General features: G+C 31.5%; 1 protein-coding gene and 1 long non-coding RNA gene across 2 annotated transcripts in view; both read right to left on the bottom strand.

Moving 5' to 3' along the window:
• The window catches only part of LOC145331321 (adhesion molecule nephrin-like), a 78,536-nt gene extending 74,734 nt beyond the window's left edge, over positions 1–3,802 (bottom strand). Inside the window, exon 1 of the mRNA XM_080175938.1 lies at positions 3,712–3,802. Within this exon, the coding sequence (XP_080032064.1) occupies positions 3,712–3,802 (91 nt within the window). The remainder of the gene's footprint in view (positions 1–3,711) is intronic.
• A 428-nt stretch (positions 3,803–4,230) lies between these two features.
• Positions 4,231–12,938, bottom strand: LOC145332244 (uncharacterized). Its single transcript, XR_013884104.1, has 3 exons — positions 12,871–12,938; positions 4,738–4,799; positions 4,231–4,348 (listed from the first exon to the last, which is right to left on the bottom strand). It is a non-coding gene; the product is annotated as an uncharacterized LOC145332244 (long non-coding RNA).
• Positions 12,939–20,958: the final 8,020 nt, after the last annotated feature.

Genomic DNA, 20,958 nt, shown 5'->3' with positions numbered 1-20,958 from the left:
ATCTGATGAGACATATTTTATAATAACAATGCAAAGATATAGAAATGATCTGCATTTCAATTTATTTTGTGTCAAATAATTCTTGATAAAACCAATAACAATAGCTATTTATCTTCCATTATATAAAAGAGATATCTAATGTGCATTTATATCTTTGAAATGTTTCTACACCATGGTGAAATGGACAGTTAAATGATCTGTTAGTGTAAATGGACCCACAAAAATATAGGTCTTTTAATACAATTTTTTTCAATTGTAATTTTTGTGGATCTTGGACAAAATAGCCTTGGTTAAAATAGCCTCTAGTACAAAATAGCCTCAATAGTCTGAATGGTGCAGTCATGATCATTATTAACAGTTGAGGCTATTTTCCTTAAGAAATGTCCTATGGCTATTTTGTTCAAGGCTATTTGTCCAAGGCTATTAAGTTTGAGTTTCCAAGATCCATTTTTGCATTACATCTTTTTTTTAAATTTATAATTTTATATATACCTTTATTCTGTAATTGAATGTTACTTATCAGAATGGCATAATATATTCCTATGTTAATGTGAATCAGGGTTAATAGTTTTTGCATTCAATAATAGGTGATTCTAGAAGGTTATCTGTGGAAAAAGGCTGAAGATGTTAAAACATGGATGATAAAAACCAAGGATCTGCAGCCACGATGAAGCCTCAAATTTAAACCTGTTTGGAATTTTGATTGAATTTTTCACACTATTTTTTTTTACAGATGGATGGATATATAGAATATAGATTAGTTTTAGAATTGTAACATCTATTATAATAACAGAAACTCCATAAAGGCCTCTAGGGACACTCAAGGTGAGGGGGCAGAAGCTAAACTTTAGTTTATTAGTTGATGAGTTCTTTTTCCAGACAGACAAACACAAATAGCAAGGAAGGTTTATTTTCATGTTTAACATGCTTAGAAATACTAGCTAACATTTGAAAACAAAAGAATATCCCACTAGGTTTTTATGTTAGAATTCATGAATGTAGGCCGATGCATGGAGAGAGGGGGACATTGGGCTGTTTATTACAGTCCCAAAAGTTTTATAACAACATTTTCTTATTCGCTGGGTTAACAACTTTGGGGACTTTTATTGTTCAATCTCTTATTGTAATCCAGTAAGGGGTAATTTTGTTTATCATATTTGGGGATGTACATCAATTTATCGGCCATTGACTTATCACTATAGATCCCTGAGGCCAAAATGCTTAAGAAAATCACTAAGATCTAGGCTGAGTTTTTAATTCCATGGTTGGTTTATTTTTACATCCTTGTTTTAATTTGGTACTTCCCCACTGTGTAATGAATGCAGATGGACAGTTTCAACACTTTAATTGGCGCCATATTCCTAAGGGAGGGAGGGGTCATTTGGCTCATTATTACACTAGTCCCAAAAGTTTTTATATTAACGTTTTCTTATTCGTTGGCTTAACAACTTTGAGAATTTGATTCATAAGTTAAGCGACCAAACGTTTCAACCACTAATAGTAATCTAGAGAAGGATTCATTTTTCGTATCATTATTAAGTATGTATATGTAAATTTATCAGCCATTGTCTGATCCCTTTAGTTCCCTGCATATTATGTTTTTCTTTTCATTTTTACAACAAATATTCTAATAATTTCCAGTAAGGCTTCAAAACCAATTAATATCCGGCGGATTAGAACCAGTTCTCAGCAATACTGAAAAATAAATAGCATCGAATTACAGACAATTTTCTGTGAATATTAAAATAAATATCATAAGATAAATAGGGGCTAATAAAACTGGTTTACATCTTTATTTTTTTTATTTTAATATCCCCAGAAAGCTGTCTATAATACGTTGCACTACTCTGAACTAAGCTTTTACTTTTTATTGATTTTCATTTTCATTATGGAATTCTGAAAATGCAATTTTTCTACCAAATAATTTACACATAAGTGTTCTTAACCCATTTTACAATTTGACATGAAGGCAAATACTTCAAGTAAAAATTAAAGTATTATTTATTTAGATTCATAAAAACCATTTCAACCCACTTTTAAAAATATTTTTGTGAAAAAACGCTTTAAATTAAAAAGTTACTCTTTTAAAGTCATATAATATACCCATAGATCTAAAGGGATAGGACAATGGCCGATAAATTGAAGTACATCCCCAATAATGAAAAACAAAATTACCCTTTACAAGATTAAAATTAGTTGTTGAAACGTTTGTATATACAACTTAATGAACCAACAAATCAAAATTTCATTCAAGTCCCCAAAGTTGTTGAGAAGCCAACAAGTAAAGGTTACTGTAATTTTTTGAGGACTAGTGTAATAAACAGCCCAATGTCCCCTCCCTCCTTGTAATATATCATTCTAAATATTTATTGCTCAGCTACTCTAATATCCATCATTCATCGTCTGTATTCTAACATAATAAGTCCTATTTACTCCCCCCTCCTCTACACTTTTTTTAAAGCGAAGCTTTTATATAATAAGGGTCGGTCCGTACGTCCGTTTATTCGTCCGTACGTAACGGATAGCTTTTTTCGTTAATATAAACATGTTAGAATTGTCCTATGGATTTCAAACTTTGCATGATGATTCCTGTAGTAGTTAGGTACGATTTAGGAAGCGTAGCAACTCTATAATCGTTACCAGAACTTTTTTAATAACAGTTTTTTTGGGATATATAATCATCCAATTGATCTGATTTTTGGATTACTGATGCCTATTTCAATAAGGTACAATATTAAAAGCTAAGTATCTCTATAATCAAGTCTTAAAAATGCCAGTATGTCCTTAAACAGTATGTGTCATCCTTGTTTCTTTGCATTTTGACCTTCTTTCTTTTCATTTAATTTTAATGCAACTAAAACACAGACATGCACACAAATATACACACACACACACACACAAATATACACACACACATACACACAAATATACACAGACAATAATACTAATAATTTAATTCTAGATGGAGTATATTCAGAGAGGGAGGGATTATTAGGCTGTTTATTTCAGCAGTCCCCAAAGTTTTATATTAACGTTTTCTTACTCGTTGGCTTTACAACTTTGGGGACTTTTATTGAAATTTAATTGGTTGGTGTATTAAGTTAAGTGTCCAAACGTTTCAACCACTAATTGTAATCTACAAAAGGAGTTATTTTGTGTATCATCATTGGGGATACATTTAGATCCTAGAAGTATATTTGACTACAAGAAAAATTAAATAGAATGCCAGTTTAACTTTATGACATAATTACATGCACTTAAAACAGTCAAACAAATTTTAATTGTGGTAGTAGCTTTAAATGAAAACATTACTTTTTTGTGTCAAGGTTTACAAGTAAATAAAAAAATGCACAACAGAAAATAATGTTTAAAATTAAATTGATGTTAAATTACCACAAGCCTAAGCCAGAGTGGTAATTGAAGCCAGAATTGGTTCATTTATATTATATGATTAGTGATAAGAATTGATTGGATGTTGCACTAGATTTTCATGTTCTTTAAAAAAGTAAAACTCGCAGCTGGCTAAAATAACGATACCCTCTCCCCCTTGAATACATTCAAGCCAATTATTTTTGGACTGATTAGTAATACTGTACTCTTTAAATTGGCGAAAAACCTAGTACATATTTTGTACAGAAGTTAGATTACAGGATAAAAACTATTGCTCTAAATTAATTTGGGAATTTTTTGGCGCCAAATTAATGAATATACCTGAGAATGAAGAACACGTGGCCCGGAACTCATCATTTTCTATGAGTCCCTTCAGCTGTTCTCCGTCCACGAGCTTGCTATCATCTGGCATGAATCAGCTGATTTTTAGGCGCAAAATTGATGAAAATACCTGAGAATGAAGAACACGTGGCCCGGAACTCATCATTTTCTATGAGTCCCTCCAGCTGTTCTCCGTCCAAGAGCTTGTCATCACCTGGCAGAAATCAGCTGATTTTTAAGCGCTAAATTGATGTGCATACCTGAGAATGAAGAACACGTGGCCCGGAACTCATCATTTTCTATGAGTCCCTCCAGCTGTTCTCCGTCCACGAGCTTGCCATCATCTGGCATGAATCAGCTGATTTTTAGGCGTCAAATTGATGTGCATACCTGAGAATGAAGAACACGTGGCCCGGAACTCATCATTTTCTATGAGTCCCTCCAGCTGTTCTCCGTCCACGAGCTTGCCATCATCTGGCATGAATCAGCTGATTTTTAGGCGTCAAATTGATGTGCATACCTGAGAATGAAGAACACGTGGCCCGGAACTCATCATTTTCTATGAGTCCATCCAGCTGTTCTCCGTCCACTAGCTTGCCATCATCTGGCAGAAATATGCTCACATCTGTGGGAGGCACTGAAATAGAAGCAGCTTATAGTACCTGACAAAAAATGACGTCATACAATACATTTCACCAATAATTGGTCAGTATACATTGGTCATTTGTATTGTATGATGTCATGTTTATTAGGCACTATAAGCTGCTTCACTAAAATCTATATTGATGGACTGATATTAAAGTAAACGAATATAGGGGGGGGGGAGCGGCAGCCCCCCCCCCCATAAAAAAAATTCCACCCCCCAAAATATTTTTTTTTTACTTTTTCTTTTAAAATCTAAAATAAGAAATTGGGTTATCAAATTCGAATCCCCCCTCCTCAAGTGCCCCTAGAGGCCTCCATGGGGCGTAGCCGCTAGTATAATGATAAAGTATTAAATGTTAAGATATATATATTGTTTCTTACCGATTACATTTAACTTGATGAAATGATTCTGAGTTTGTTCTGCCTTATAATCCACTCTACACCTAAAATAAGAAAATCAAATCAATATTAAGTTTCTATTTATATTAAAAAATGACGTCAAACTGGCCTTTTATTGGTGAATTAAAATGTATACTGTCCTGCCATTGGTTATTTAGTCTGTGTTTTCGCCTATCAATAGTCATTTGTATTGTATGACGTCATTTTTTAAACGCACTAAAAAGAGATTTAAATCAACCTTTTACAATTATAAATAACAGCTGGAAGTCTAAACCTGACCAAAATATGTCAATTTCTCATTTAAAATAAATTTAGGCATCCAAACAGATTTTAATTTGAGGCTCTCTCGTGGCTGACGCGCAGCTGTCGAGCCTTGATAAAAAAAATATTAGTTGAATTGACACAAGAATGCAACATCAAATTATACACCAAGATATCTTATATGACAAACACATATGTAAAAATCCATCTACTTTAACACATACTAGCGGTTGCGCCCCCAGTGTCTAGGTTAGGGGTCAGAGGGATTTAGCCACTCTAAGACATTTTTGAAGCTTTCTTAATTAATAAACCAATTCGAACCAGCATTTTTTTAAATCTTAAGCTTCATACATAAATGCTTGCTATTTCATATATTCAATGTAAAAGGTTTAATTAGTTTTTAAAAATGTTAAAAATGACATTATCAAATTTCCTGGATATTACAAAACTATTTGCTCATGACTATTTGAGCTTTGTAATCAACTTGAAACCTGAAAATTATTCTAATTAAAGTTTCATAACTTTCAGAGAGAAAGGGGATAATGGGCTGTTTATCACACTAGTCCCCAAAGTTTTACAATAACGTTTTACTCGTTGGATTTTGGGGACTTTTACTGAATTTTTATTGGTTGGTGTATGATTTTGAGTGATCAAACGTTTCAATCACTTATTTTAATATACAGAAGGGGTAATTTTTTATGTTATAATTGGGGGTGTACATCAATTTATAGGCCATTATCTTATCCATTTACATCCCTGATAAGTTTGCATTTCATAATTGCTAAACAAACTCTTCAATTTTAACTTGAAAACTTTTAAATAATTTTCAAAAAGTTTTTTTTCATATCTTTGTGTTTTGATATAAACATTGAATTGTTGAATTTAACTTTTGAAAACATTTATATCTTTAACAAATTTCATATAGTAAAACAATGTTCTTAAAAGTGAAGCTTTTCTATAATTAGGGTCGGTCCGTACGTTTGCCCGTCCGTACGTCGTTGATTTAGGCATGTTAGAATTGTCCTATCGAATTCAAACAGCTGATATCTGTAGTAGTAAGGTACAATTTAGAAAGCGTAGCAGAATTCACGTAAGTCCACATTAAACATGTTGATTTTTAACTTTTTTAACAAAAAAAAATTATTTGATATAATTATCCGATTGATTTGATTATTGGACTACTAGTTCCTAGAACAACAAAGTACAAATTTATGAGCGAAGCAAGTCCTAAAAATGTAAGTATGTCCTTGAAAATTATTCTGTATTTGATCAGTTTTCCAATAAATTTTGTTTCGACTTTTATACATTTATATTCTGATTATTCAGTTCTGACACTCTACCGTTTCAGAGCTTCGCTTTTATGGATGTCATCGTCCTTGTTTTACTTTAAATTTATTTAACTTTAAGTTTCATGCTTTTACAATCTTCAGAAAGATACTAATAATTTTTACAAAAAATTGGAAGATTTTCTCAAAATGTCATAGTAAATTTTTTTTCAAATATTTAATTTTTCCTAAATAAATGTAATGTAGAGGAACGGCAAACATGTATGGATGAAAATCAAGATCTTGATAACTGCTGGACTGAATGAGTTATGCTTTTCTTAGAATAAGTATTTTGGTCATATCAAGGATTAAGGCTATTTCATTATTTGATGGGAAAGGGATAATACAATGAACAACACATTAATGTACATCCCTAATGATGATACACACCATTAACCCTTCTGTGGATTGCAATTTGTAGTTGAAACATTTGAACACTAAACTTAATAAACCAACTAATCAAAATTGATTAAAAGTCCCCAAAGTTGTTAAGCTAACAAATAAGAAAACTTTGGGGACATGTGTAATAAACAGCCCAAATCCTTGCCCCCACTCTCGAAAAAAAATTTGAATTTTGTATTCTCTTTATGAAATTTGGAGTAAGATTACTCCATAACCCATTGTCCTATCCCTCTATCCATGTGGGGCGCCCCTGAAAATGGTACACCCACCCAGAAATTGGATCCTTTTAACCTCCAAAACTGCACAACTTAAAATTGTTGGTTCATCTTAATTTTTGCTTCCAAGAAAATATGCATCTCAAAAATAAACACAAAAAATGTGTCTCTTATTTCTACTTAATTTCTGTGCTTTACTAATTCTTTGTAAATCTATACTTTTCCAATTTAAAGAAAGGTCAGATAAATTACAAATCAAGATTAATTCTAAAAAATATTTGGATATTTTTCAATAGGTAATTTTATAATATACTTCTTAAAAATATTTTTTTGATTAACATAATTATTTGGAGCCAATTTTGAGAATTGCCAAATAATTTTGCACACTTTGTGTGGTGTAACTAAAACTAAACTAAAATTCTTTTAATTTATAAATTTTGGTGTGAGAAAGAGAGAGAGGGCCTAGACTGCATTAGCATGCAGGTAGGGAGGGGACGGTGGTTTTTTTTATTACACTAGCCCCCAAAGTTTTATAATAATGCTTTCTTATTAGCTAGCTTATCAACTTTGGGGACTTTCATTGAATTTTGATTGGTTGGTTCATAAAGTTGAGTGTCCAACCATTTTAACCACTATTTATAATCAACAGAAGATGTAATTATTATGTATCATTATTGGAGATGTACATCAATTTATCAGCAATTGTCTTATCACTTTAGATCCTTAACTAGAATGTGCATTCTCCTTAGCAGCGCACCTGATATATATTTAAATATATTATACCCGTTCTATAAGTTCCTATTAAAAAAGTAAGTAGTAAGGATTTTATTAATCCGTATTAAGATTTTGCTAACCGCTGAAACGATTAATTTCCCTTTTATAGGGAAGATTCTCATTCATCTCTGGAAGATTTTTGGCTACTTTTGTGGTTTTCAGATGGTTTAGACTATTTTTCCCCTCCCATAGATTACATTGCCCTTAGATGCTAGGGACGAATCCAGTAAAATCAATAATTATATATTACCGTTAAAACACTGTTTGTTTTATATATACAATTTAAATAATCTTATTTATAAAATTCTTAATAATTCATTCAAACATCTTATTTTCAAACGCTTTCAGTTTACTATACATATTTCTTTTATAACCATTTCTTTTATTGAATTCATTCTCTTATTCTAAATTGTAAAATCAGTTTATAGCTTAGAACTGCTGTAAAATCCTTTCTTTAAGATAATTTATCTCAATAGAATCTATAACTATTTATATATAGACTAATTTATCTATAAGAATACTGTAAAATATTTTTATTTTAGAAAATAAATATTGTCAAAACCTAATAAAGTATATGATAGATATGATTTTAATTTTACTTTTTCTAAATATTAACCAGGGATAAGGGATAGGAAACCTGGCCATAAATTAGGTCTCGGCCTTGTTTTGAAAGGGATCATGCAACTTTTACCATTTGCCTAATTTAATGACCTTACTGGCGGACGGCTCATATTGGCTACCGCTCTAAACCAATAGTGTTCTGTGATTTGGGCTTGTTTTGTATCAACCAATCACCAATTGGCGGAAATTTTAGAAGCAGACAATTCTAGAAAAAATAATGATTTTGTCTGCTACGAAAAAAAAAAATATAAATGGTGTTAGATCACATTAGTTTAATTATTAAATCTGCTTAGAGTTAAACATTAAAAAAGGGCCATATAGAAAAAAAAAATAACGGGATTATTTTTTTGGAAAGAAGGTAGCTACGAATTTTCATTTGGTAGTTTATAAATTAGATGTTGTATTTTGAATTTTAAAAATTTAGTACGGAATTGATACAACACCTTAACCCTAATTTTTGTACAATACAACACAGTACAGATATATCATTACATTATAGTATCCAAAGAACTTGATAGAATGTTACCCAAGTGCATATTTATTTATTTATTTTGAATTTTAATTAGCAATGAAATTTTCAAATAAAATTTTTACTCATTAATAAAAATGCAAATAATACAAACTAAAATCTGTCTGAGGGAAACCCAACGATAGCTTTCTGACAGTTCAAATTACCAAAGCAAAAGATAAAACAATTTTGGGAGAGAAAAAACTTCATTTTAACAAAAGCCATTAATATATAGGTTTATAAAAAGTTATGTTTTTTACTTTAAACTAGCTACCTGAATTTGATTCTATACTTTATCTACACACACACTGTTAAAAATAATTTTTTTGTTTAGTATCAATTGATACTCTGGAGAGTATTGGAACCGTAAGTACGCTACAACTATATAATTAATATATAACACTATGTAATACTATATAACACAATAATTATTACTATACAGAACCCATACATTTTTTTAGTATTGATTGATATGCTCTTGAATACTGGAAAATTCGCTACAGAAATGTCTATTAAAATAGTACTATTTGATAAACTCTAGTGTAATGGAAAATTCGCTGTAGAAATGTTTTTTAATTTAGTACTATTTCATACACTGTAGCGTATCAGATAATACGCAAGAGAATGGTTTATTAAAATAGTAACTATTCATACGTTCTAGGGTACGAATCTGTACTGTAAAGAATAATTGAAACAGACGCCATTCGTGCACACCTCTCATGGAAGAGTTTCTGCTTGGTCGTTTTAGACAAAGATGAAAAGTTACTATTTATGCTCACAATTATAGTTTTTATTTTTGTAATTATGACTGACCATAGTTTTTATTTTTAAGGATCATGTTTAGTTCTAAACATCTTTAAAGTCATTTTTTTTACTAAATTTACATTTAAATTAATGTTTTATTGCTCTGCTTGGTATGTTTGTTGATATAACAAAATGTATATGTACATATAATAATCATATATTATAAACTGATCTTTCATCCAAAGTAAAACAGTTTCATACCCTACAGGGCATCAAAAATTATGATAGAGGGTAACAACAATTGCGAAGGAGCGTAATGAAAAATTACTTCTACCGTACTGAATTTTATTCCCAAGAGCGTATTGGATAATATTCTACAGACAAATACATTATTTAGTACTTCATGTTACTTTACAGAACATTACCTAATACTCAATAAAGCATTGAAAACTTCCTTGTATCGTAATAAGGTTTTTTTCCTATAACGTACGGAATGATACTATACATTAATGTGAAGAATATATAGTATTACCTGATGCTAAAAAAAAAATTTATTTTGAACAGTGCACACACAGCTTTTTCATTAGCGTTTAGGACGAACCACTGCGTCATCCCAAAACTGGTTTATTAGGCCTAGGCTTGAAATAGGCCTGAAATAATATTTTCCTACGTTTCCCATCCCTTATCCCTGATATTAACTTAAAATGCTTTTAATTGAATATATAAATCCTAATATAAACTTCATACCTATTCTTTATATCTTTACTAGCGACTGCGCCCCTAACATCTATGGGCTGTGTTTTTAAAGCGGTAGGAAAGGACATAAGAATAGCCTAAAACCATCCCAATACTTAAATCTAAAAAATAAAATGAAAAAGTAAAAAATATTTTACTCTTGGGGCGATATTTTTTGGGAGGGTGGATATTTTCCCCAAAAAATAGTTAAATTTCCGTAAACCTATAAGAAGCTTCAACTGAAAGGAAAGCCATGTCGGTCCAGTGGTTCACGAGATCTTACAGTACAGACAGACATACATCCTGTTACTTTTATAAAAGGATTAAAATATCTATAGTTCATAAATGATTTTAACTGTATCGTAATTCTCAGGTTAATGCTTTAAGAGATGATAAAAATAAACAATTGATATATTATTACAAGGATGTTGCACCAGATTTTTATGTACTCTGATAAAGTGATGCTCGCAGCAGGCTAAAAGAACGATACCCCTTCATCCACCCCCTTTACCCCATCCCCTCCTCTTATACTTGATGATTAATCCGACTAATAAATGTGGTTCTTTTTAACAAGCTAAATTTACGACACATTTTATCCTCTATCAATTAATCTAAACGAATAAAATTATATATCAAATGCATTGTTTAACCCATTAGTGCCGAGCGCCACTTTTATGGGCCGATCGAGCTGTAAGTTTCAGGGAAGCTTTATAATGGTCATAACAGAATTCGTATTTTTTTGTTTTGCTCTAGTGGCGTGCACAGGAAAGTTGCAAAAAAACCCGGTTCGGCTTGGCCATAAATACCAACCAGGCATTAACACCCGTTTTTGGTGCTTTCCCCCAGTTTTAAAACCCGGTTGACCTGTATAAACCCGGTTATTTTGACCAAAAATCGAAAAATGTAATTTTTGAACGCCAAAAGTGAGATGAACACTTTTTAGAACTTTGATACGATCCGTAATTGAAAACTACACAACCTCATGTAATCTAAAGAGCTACAAGTATAATACGAAGCGATTTATTTCAAATTTAGTGTTTTGGCTATAGGTGCCGCCGTTTTCGGGTAAAAAAACCCGTTGCTCGAAGTTTTAAAAGACACACACTACAAAAAAAGAACATATAAAATTTGGGTGTTACATATCAGAAAACGAGCATAAAACTATTGGGTGACACCTATAGAGATTACTAGGGTTATTAGGGTGGCTCAAACCCTTACTAATGACGTAAACTGTTATTTTTATTGGTTGAAAAGTTAAAACCGGGTAATAAAAACCGAAACCGAGCCGGGTTTTAAAATTTTCGGGTATTTATGGCCAAGCCGAACCGGGTCATAATAGGGCGTAAAAAAACGATAAAAAAATCATATAAAAAATTATAATTTGAATAAAACGAATTCACAAATAGATGTACTTGTCAATAAACATTAGATTTCACAAAAAAAATCAGCGACTTTACTATAAAAACAAAAAAGTTAGAAGGTTATTTTGAATTTTCATGATTTTCAAATTTTGTTGAGCTATACCAGCAAACGGAAGTAAGCTAAACTGCCTGCTCCAGGGGGAAATGAAAGTCAGGGTAGTAGAGGGGGGATTCATTCTGAGAATGATGCAATTATGAAGCCGGAAACCGGTTTTTTTTCCATTTTTTGGAACCAGGTTTTGATGCCCGGTTCGGCACTAATGGGTTAAGTCAAACTGTCTATAAATATTTTTTCCCGGGAAGGAAGGAGGCATTAGACTGTAAAGGGGTAGTTTCACAAAATGCATTTAAACTTAATTGAGTGAACCGCATATTTTATCCTGGTTAAATGGTTAAACTACATTTATATGGCATATATTTGAAAGAATTTCAATTTTCTACCACGTAGCTTTTAAAATATCAATACTTTAAAATCGTCTTTTTAAATTGCATTGCATATATCACAAAAACATAATTTTCAAGTCTTGATATTTTAAAAACTACGTGTTAGAAATTTGAATTTATTTCAAATACATGCTATATAAATGTAGTTTAACCCATTAACTAGGAAAAATATACGGTTCACAAAATAAGTTCTTAAGGGATCTTAAGGGATAAGACAAATTTGTTGAATTGATGTACGGCAAAAAATTATAGTCAACAAATACCCCCCTCTCCATTTTAAAATCTTATGGGTTTTTATTAAATATTCGTAAAAAAAAATTCTCTAATACGATGATATGCATTATTTTTCAGTGTGGATGAGAACCGGTTCTAATCTAGCGGATATTAATCGGGTTTGAAGCCATACTGGAATAGATATTTCTCGCATCATATTATAAACAGCTTTCCGCCGATATAGAATGTACAATTATGAGATTATAACCAGTTTTTTAGCCCCGAGATGCCGACGGAAAGGGCGATAAAAACTGGTTTTAATCCTATGATTGTACATTTTTATATTCGTAGAAAGCTGTATATAATACGATGCTAGACATAGTTTTTTCGTATGGATGAGAACCGGTTCCTATCCACTAGATTCGAATGAATATGAGAAATAAAATTCCTACCTGTATAGAATAGATTCAGAAAGAGAAGCTTGGTGAACAAATAATTGGGCAGTCTCGTTAGTCATTCTAGTATTTATACCATTAATATATTGTTAATCTATCTATCTATCAGTTCATCTGTTTATCTATTTGTCATTTCTTCAAAATAGTATCTACATATTTTTAAAAATCATTCTAAAAATTATCTATCTACCCAATGAACTTTCTAAATATCTACCTAACTGTTGTAATAATAATATCTCTATATGTCTATCTCAGGGATAAGGGATGGGAAACGTAGGAAAATATTATTTCAGGCCTATTTCAAGCCTAGGCCTATTTCTAGCCTAATAAACCAGTTTTGGGATGACGCAGTGGTTCGTATAAAATGCTAATGAAAAAGCTGTGTGTGTGTGTGTAGATAAAGTATAGAATCAAATTCAGGTAGCTAGTTTAAAGTAAAAAACATAACTTTTTATAAACCTATATATTAATGGCCTTTGTTAAAATGAAGTTTTTTCTCTCCCAAAATTTTTTTATCTTTTACTTTGGTAATTTGAACTGTCAGAAAGCTATCGTTGGGTTTCCCTCAGACAGATTTTAGTTTGTATTATTTGCATTTTTATTAATGAGTAAAAATTTTATTTGAAAATTTCATTGCTAATTAAAATTCAAAATAAATAAATTAATATGCACTTGGGTAACATTCTATCAAGTTCTTTGGATACTATTATGTAGTGATATATTTGTACTGTGTTGTATTGTACATATATTAGGGTTAAGGTGTTGTATCAATTTCGTATTAAATTTTTAAAACTCAAAATACAACATCTAATTTATAAACTACCAAATGAAAATTCGTAGCTACCTTCTTTCCAAAAAATTATCCCGTTATTTTTGTTTTTTCTATATGGCCCTTTTTAATGTTTAACTCTAAGCAGATTTAATAATTAAGCTAATGTGATCTAACACCATTTATATTTATTTTTTAGTAGCAGACGAAATCATTATTTTTTCTAGAATTGTCTGCTTCTAAAATTACCGCCAATTGGTGATTGGTTGTTAAAAACAGGCCGATTCTTATTGGTTTAGAGCGATAGCTACTTGGGAGCGTCCGCTAGTTTGATAGGAATTTGTAATAGTTGCAATATCCCTTTAGAATCTAGGCCGGGACCTAATTAATGGCCAGGTTTCCTATCCCTTATCCCTGGTCTATCTTCTACCTATCTATCTAATTAATCCTTGCAACTTATCTATCTATATACTAATAAATATATTATCTATAATACAAAGTTGGTGGTTTTGAGCTATTTTCTCAGAGGGTGGGACACCTCGCCCATCAAAAATAGGAAAAAAAGAAAACCCAAATTTTTATTTTTTGTAAACAAAAACCTATCTATCTATCTATCACCTTCTTCCACTAAAAACCAGAAATAACGAGTATATAAAATAAACAATTGATCATTTTGACTGTCCGACATATGTTATTAATTAATCATTAACACTTTGATGTAGTACTAGCGCCTTAAAAACAAGGATTATCAGAATTAATAGTCGTGTAGCCTTTGAATGCGTTGCAAGGATAAGACAATTGACGATAAATTGATATACATCACCAATAATATTAAGCAATATTACCCCTTTTTTATCGATAAAATTATTTACTTAAAAGTTTGGACACTTTTTGTTTACAATACAAATAAAATTCAATAAAAGTACCCAACGTTTTTGACCCAACATCCTAACTTTTATTAATGTCTTAAGGTCCTGTTTTGAGCCAAGGCATTCTCCCCTTCCCTATCAATTAAAGACACATATTGTGTAGGAGCAATATTATTTATTTATCGCATCGTATTATAGTCAGCTTTTCGCGGACATCAAAATAATTGTATATTATTTGAACCAGTTTTGTTAATCACATAGGGGTCTAATATCTGAGGTAACAAAACAAGTAATAATTTTATGAATTTTATTTTAATAATTGTGGAAAATTGTCTGTAATACGATGCTATTTATGATTTTTCCGTATGGTTGATAACCGTTTCTAATCAAGTGGATAACAATCGGTTTCGAAGCCATACTGGAAATGCTTATGAATTTACTTGGGCCAAGGTTCGTACAAATCTACTTTTTGCATAGTAGAGTGCTGTATTAAGAGGAGCTTTCCTAAAGAAAGTATGTTTTATTCAGGGAGGGAGTGGACATTGGGTTAAGGGTTTTTATTACACTAGTTACAAAGTCTTATAATAACATTTTCTTACTCGTTGGCTTAAAACCCTTGGGGACTTAGTTGAGTGTCTAAACGTTTCAACCACTAAGAAGGGGTAATTTTGTAATTCATCGGACATTGTCTTATCCCTTTAGCTCCCTGGTTTTTATGTATGATAAATATATAAATATGACAGTATGATTATGATTTATTTAGCTACAAGAGGTTAAGGTTAATGATTCCTGGTGCTAGGTGTTTTTTGTTTTGTTTTGACAAAATAAACTGTCTTTTCTATAATTAGGTCCGTCCGTCCGTCACAGAGAGATGTTTTTTTTTCGTTAATTTAGGCATGTTAGAATTGTCCTATCGATTTCAAACTTTGCATGGTGATTCCTATTGTAGTTAGGTACGATTTAGAAAGCGTAGCAACTCTATAAGCATTACCAGAATGTCCGTCCATTTTAAACATGTTGATTTTTTTACTTTTTTAACAACACCTATGTTTGGAAGATTTTTGGATCCTGACAAATTTAAAATGTTTGCAAAAATGCAGAACACAGTAATAGTGTCTGACTGATTATGACGTAACAAAAAAAATAGCCAATGAGAGGCCACTATAAATTTTACCATTGGTCAATAACGGCCTCTCATTGGCTAATTTTTTTTGTTACGTCATAATCAGTCAGACACTATTACTGTGTTCAAAAATGCATACATTTTTAAAATTTAGATTGCGCAGCTTGTGTTAATAGTATAAAAATGTTATGCACACCGTTAGAATCGTCATAAACTCAGGTTTTTAGATATTAAAGAACTATTCCTGTGCTACGCATAGTTTAGGAGCTATGTGGTAAAATGTCCCAACTGACTTAAAAACTTTTCAACCTTTTCCAACATTGCTTCTATACTACAAATAGTATAAGTATGAAGTAAGTATGTATTTCCAAAAACCTTAGTATATGACGATTCTACAGGCATGCATAGCATTTTTCTACTATTAACACAAGCTGCGCAATTTTAATTTTAAAAATGTATGCATTTTTGCTCACTCTTTAATTTTGTCATGATCCAAAAATCTTCCAAACATAGGTACTTTGGAAAAACCAGTTTTTAAGGCATAATTTGTTGAAAATGGCTAAGTATTTTTTTCTTATACAAAACTCCCCAACCTAATGGAGAAATTAATATATAGATCATTAACTTCTGTCAATGGCAAGTGGGTTAAATTAAGTAATATTTTTGTCTTATTAAAAAACACCCTGTATATATAAAACTATTAATTAAGAATCAGCTTGTAGTGTCTGATAAAATGACGTCATACAATACAAATGACTAATGATAGGCCAGTATACATTGTATTTAACCAATGGTAAAATGTATGCTGGCCTATAATTGGTAATTTGTATTGTACGACGTCATTTCTATTTGGCTCTATAAGCTGCTTCTTAATTAATTTATATAAATAGTTATCTAATGATATACATATTTATCTTTTAAAGTTTCTGTTTAGGCTATGCTTTTTCTATCTATCAAGCTGATTTCCCTGGACCAAAACGAAGCTTTACTGTAAAGGAAAACCTTATCGGTCAAGTGGTTGGTGAGATCTTAATCAACAAGAAAACTGACATAAATCATGTTACTTTTACAACAAGATATCTCATATTAATGGTATATAATTCCTGAAGCTAGCTCTATTTCCAAAACCTCTGGGGGGACTGTCGCTCCATACTTGCTCAGCATCCCTCCCATCATATCTAAAATATAACAAGGTCAGTTCGTTCCTCCAGTATAGAAGGGGAAGGGTTGGGATGAACGTTTATTTTAGCCAGCTGCTAGTATCACAAGGACAATTGTATTCAAAAGTCACAAAGCAAAAACTAGAAATAAAAGAGACTGCTCAGCGTCATTTCCATCATATCTAAAAAATAAAGTAGTTAGTTTTTTTTTGTCTGTAGCAAAGGATCTCGCTAACAACTATACCGATGTGGTTCAAAAAAGCGTAAAGAGCCACCTAAACATGACGTCATTCAATACAAAGTACCAATGGTAGACCAGTATAAATTGTAATTTACCAATGGTAAAATTTATACTGGCCTCGCATTGGTCACTTGTATTGTATGGCGTCATTTGTTCATGTTTCATGTGATTCTCCTTTACAAGGAAGCATCACATAGGTCCACAGGGAAGGTTTATAATTATTTTGGGTAACGGTTCCACCCGCCCAAGAGAAATCACCTCTAGAAAAATTAACAAAATCTTCCCTTCTTTTTCCTTTTTTAAACTAAAATCTAAAGTTAATGGTCAACTTTCCCCCACGCCAATTCCCACTAGTGTCCCTAGATGCCTCTAGGGGCGTAGCCGCTAGTATCTAAAAAACTGGTTAATATAGAATACGTGGATATATTGACAGAGGAAAAAATTGACGTTAATTTAGGTTCCTAATATGGACCTCATTTATTGGTCATTTCCTTCATCGAGAAGAAGGGGAGGAGGTGATGTATAGGGGGTGGATTTTAGCCAGCTGCGAGTATCACTTTAGATAGGTATATTGAAATCTTGTGCAACATCCACGTAATAATATATTGATTTTTAAAAATAACAAGGACACTAATATCCATAAGATGCGCAGTAATAAAAAAGGACTGTCGCTCCAATTAAACTTGCTAAGCACCCATTTCATCATATTTTGCTTTCAATTCGTCTAAAAATTAAATAAATCCTTCACTGAAATAATAAAAGTGGTTTCATTTACTGTATTCTAGTTTCATGTTCTTTTTTTCATCAAAAGTATTGTTTTCCATAGATATAAATGACATAATTAATTTTTTCTCAAGTAAACTTATAGTACATTAATTATTTTTTTCTCTTAAAATAGTTATTTAACTATTATCGACACAAATATATTTTTTCATAAACTTGAACTTTTTCTACAACTATAACACGTCCATACGTTTGTTTGTCTCTTAATTAGAAACGAATAGATTTTTGACTATAAGATGAATTTCGCTGTTTTTTTAACTGATTGATCAATCTTATGATTCGATTATTAAAATACTAATTACTAAGCATAAGGTATGTTGATCTAGTGTGTAAATTAAAATATTAATGAACGCTGTCATCCTTGTTGTTACTTAAAAGCTTAAGAGGATTTCTGACAAGTATTTTCATGATGTCAATCTCTTAGTTCAATGGATATATATGTAGACTATACGTGGATATTATGACAGATGAAAATTGTCGTCGATTTAGCTTGCTAATATAGAACTCATTTAACCAGTAGCATGGGAGGGGATGGGGTGAAAGGGGTGGATTGGGGTCATCGTTAGTTTAGCCCGCTACAAGTTTCCATTTATAGGAGAACATGAAAATCTGGTGTAACATCCAAGTAATAATATATCCATTTCTCTAATAGATACAGTATAACAGAATATATTTTATATCTTATTAAAATTCAATATTAAAATGTAGATAATTTCAAAATATTGCAATTTCCTAAATTACAAAATAAAACAATATTAAAAACGTAGGAACTTGTATTAAGTCATAAAAATTTTAAAGTAACAACTCGTGTTACAAAATGGACCTAACGACTTTCTGTCAATGATAAAGTTTTAAATCGATATGACAATTCTAACATGTCAAGATTAACGATGAGAGCTAGCCATTACGCACGGAAAGACTGACCATAATTATAAAAAAAACTTCCCGGTCTAAAAACATTTTTGGCTCCATATACAATTTTAGGGAAATAACCATTTTTTACTTGTAGCGTAGCTTCTAAACAAATAAGGATGACAACATCCATAAAAGCGAAGCTCTGTAAATGTAGGACTGACTTTTTGGTAAAGATTATAGAGTTGATGCGCTTCCTAAATCGTATCTAACTGTTATAGGAATTATAGAAATCGATAGGACAATTTAACTGTCCCGGAAGGACCGACCTACGAACCCTAATTATAGAAAAGCTTTGCTTTAAAAAAAGTATAATTATAGTAAGGTTCTCTGCCCTGGGTCTGAGCCTTGTACCACAGTACTGTGTACACCATGTTTTAAATGAACGTATGAACGTACGGACATTCTGGTAGCGATTACAGAGTTGCTACGCTTCCTAAATAGTACCTAACTGTTAAAGGAATTATCATGCAAAGTTTGAAATCGATAGGATAATTCTAATCTGTTAAATTAACGAAAAGAGCTGACAGAGGGTCAGATGGACATTTCTAATTATAGAGTAGCTTCCCTACTAAAAGAGTCAATACAATACTTACGTATAGAAAGGTTCTCCACCCTGGGTCTGAGCCTTGTACCAGAGGACTGTGTACACCATGTGGTCGGCCAGGATTGGGCAGGGGAGTCGAGCCCGTCCACCCTGCGGTCATTCAATATGTTCAAAATATTATAGACACATTAGAGCAAAACAATAGATGGTGAAGGGTTTAAATAACAGTACGTCTCCATCCCAAGGACTTTATGCCATATCTCAATTGGATCTTTGAAAATCAACCAATGGTGTCTAGAATATTAACACAGCCAAGTAGCAGAAAACAATTTACTAGCAGCTGAAAAGGGTCTTGAAAAATGGGTGAGGTAGTTTTAAATACTATAGATCTGTTATAGACACCCAGTAGGCCGAGATTATACGCAGGTTTAAAAAGTACACTGCTTATAACGCTTGAGTTAATATTTGGTTTTTGAATAACCATGTTTAAGTTTTGTACATTTAAAACATTAAGAAAAATCGAGAAAATCCCATTTGTACTGTATAAAATTGGACACTCAGTAAGCCTATCATCGTTTAAAATATTTAGAATATATAAAAATATATTCCAGTATGGCTTCGAAACCAATAAATATCCACTAGATTAGAACCATTCACATCCTTACTGAATAATTATGTATAGCATCGTATTACAAATAAATTTCCACGAATATTAAAATAAAAATCAGGAAATTAATACCAGGTGTTATCCCCTTGGGACTAACTAAACTTATAATTTTTCATTATAATATCTGCGGAAAGATGTCTTATATACGATGCGATAAATAACTTTTATAACCTTTAAAATCCCCAATGTTATGGTTCTAGATTGGATAGGGGACAAAAAAAACACCTAAACCAACCTAAGACAAAAAAAACATTGTAATTTAGATAAATGGATTAGTAATTTGTAATTGTGAGTAAGAGGCCATGAAATAGCATAAAACCATCCAAAAACAAATACAAAGCTTCTCCCATTAAAAAATGACCAAAACCAATTCAAAGCTTGACTAAAAACTAATAGACAAATTGTTTTTAATATCTTTCTAAATCAACATACAAATACCAATAAAAATCCAGCAAAATTGTAAATAAAAACTTTGTAAAAAGTTTTACAAAAATTTGTTTAATATTCTCAATTTTCAAATCTTAGAAATCTTAAATACAAATTTAAAATTCATATTTGGACTTTTCTAAACTATGTGTAAATAATATAAAAACAAGAATGACAAAATTCATGAGTTGCAGAGTACAAAGTTCTAAGAAACGATTAAGAAGTCTATCTTTATAAACAGCCGAGAAAATCTTCATAAAAATTAGAGAAAGCCCAAAATGTGTTATGTGACATCATAAAATACGTCTGTAAAGGAGGGATGAGAGTAGAAGTGGGAAAGGACATCCCTAAAAAAGAGATGGATTTTTATGACGTCACATAACATACTTTGGGCTCCCTCAAAATTAAATTTCCTCTAGAGAAGAGTAGAAGCTACATGATAATTGGTAAAAAATATTCACAAGAATTTTCAGCCGTTTATCTTTAATTGCAGCCAAGAAAATCCAATTTTCTAAAGGAATATCAAATGCTTTTTGAAAGTAATCCTCATACAAAATTTCAGACCTCTATCTTCTATATCAGCCAAAA

The sequence above is a fragment of the Acartia tonsa genome, chromosome 11, assembly GCF_053477335.1.
Source record: "Acartia tonsa isolate MP-2025a chromosome 11, ASM5347733v1, whole genome shotgun sequence".
NCBI classification, from domain to species: Eukaryota; Metazoa; Arthropoda; class Copepoda; order Calanoida; family Acartiidae; genus Acartia; species Acartia tonsa.
The sequence above is the reverse complement of the archived record's forward strand: the minus strand, read 5'-3'. Positions and strand labels throughout refer to the sequence as shown.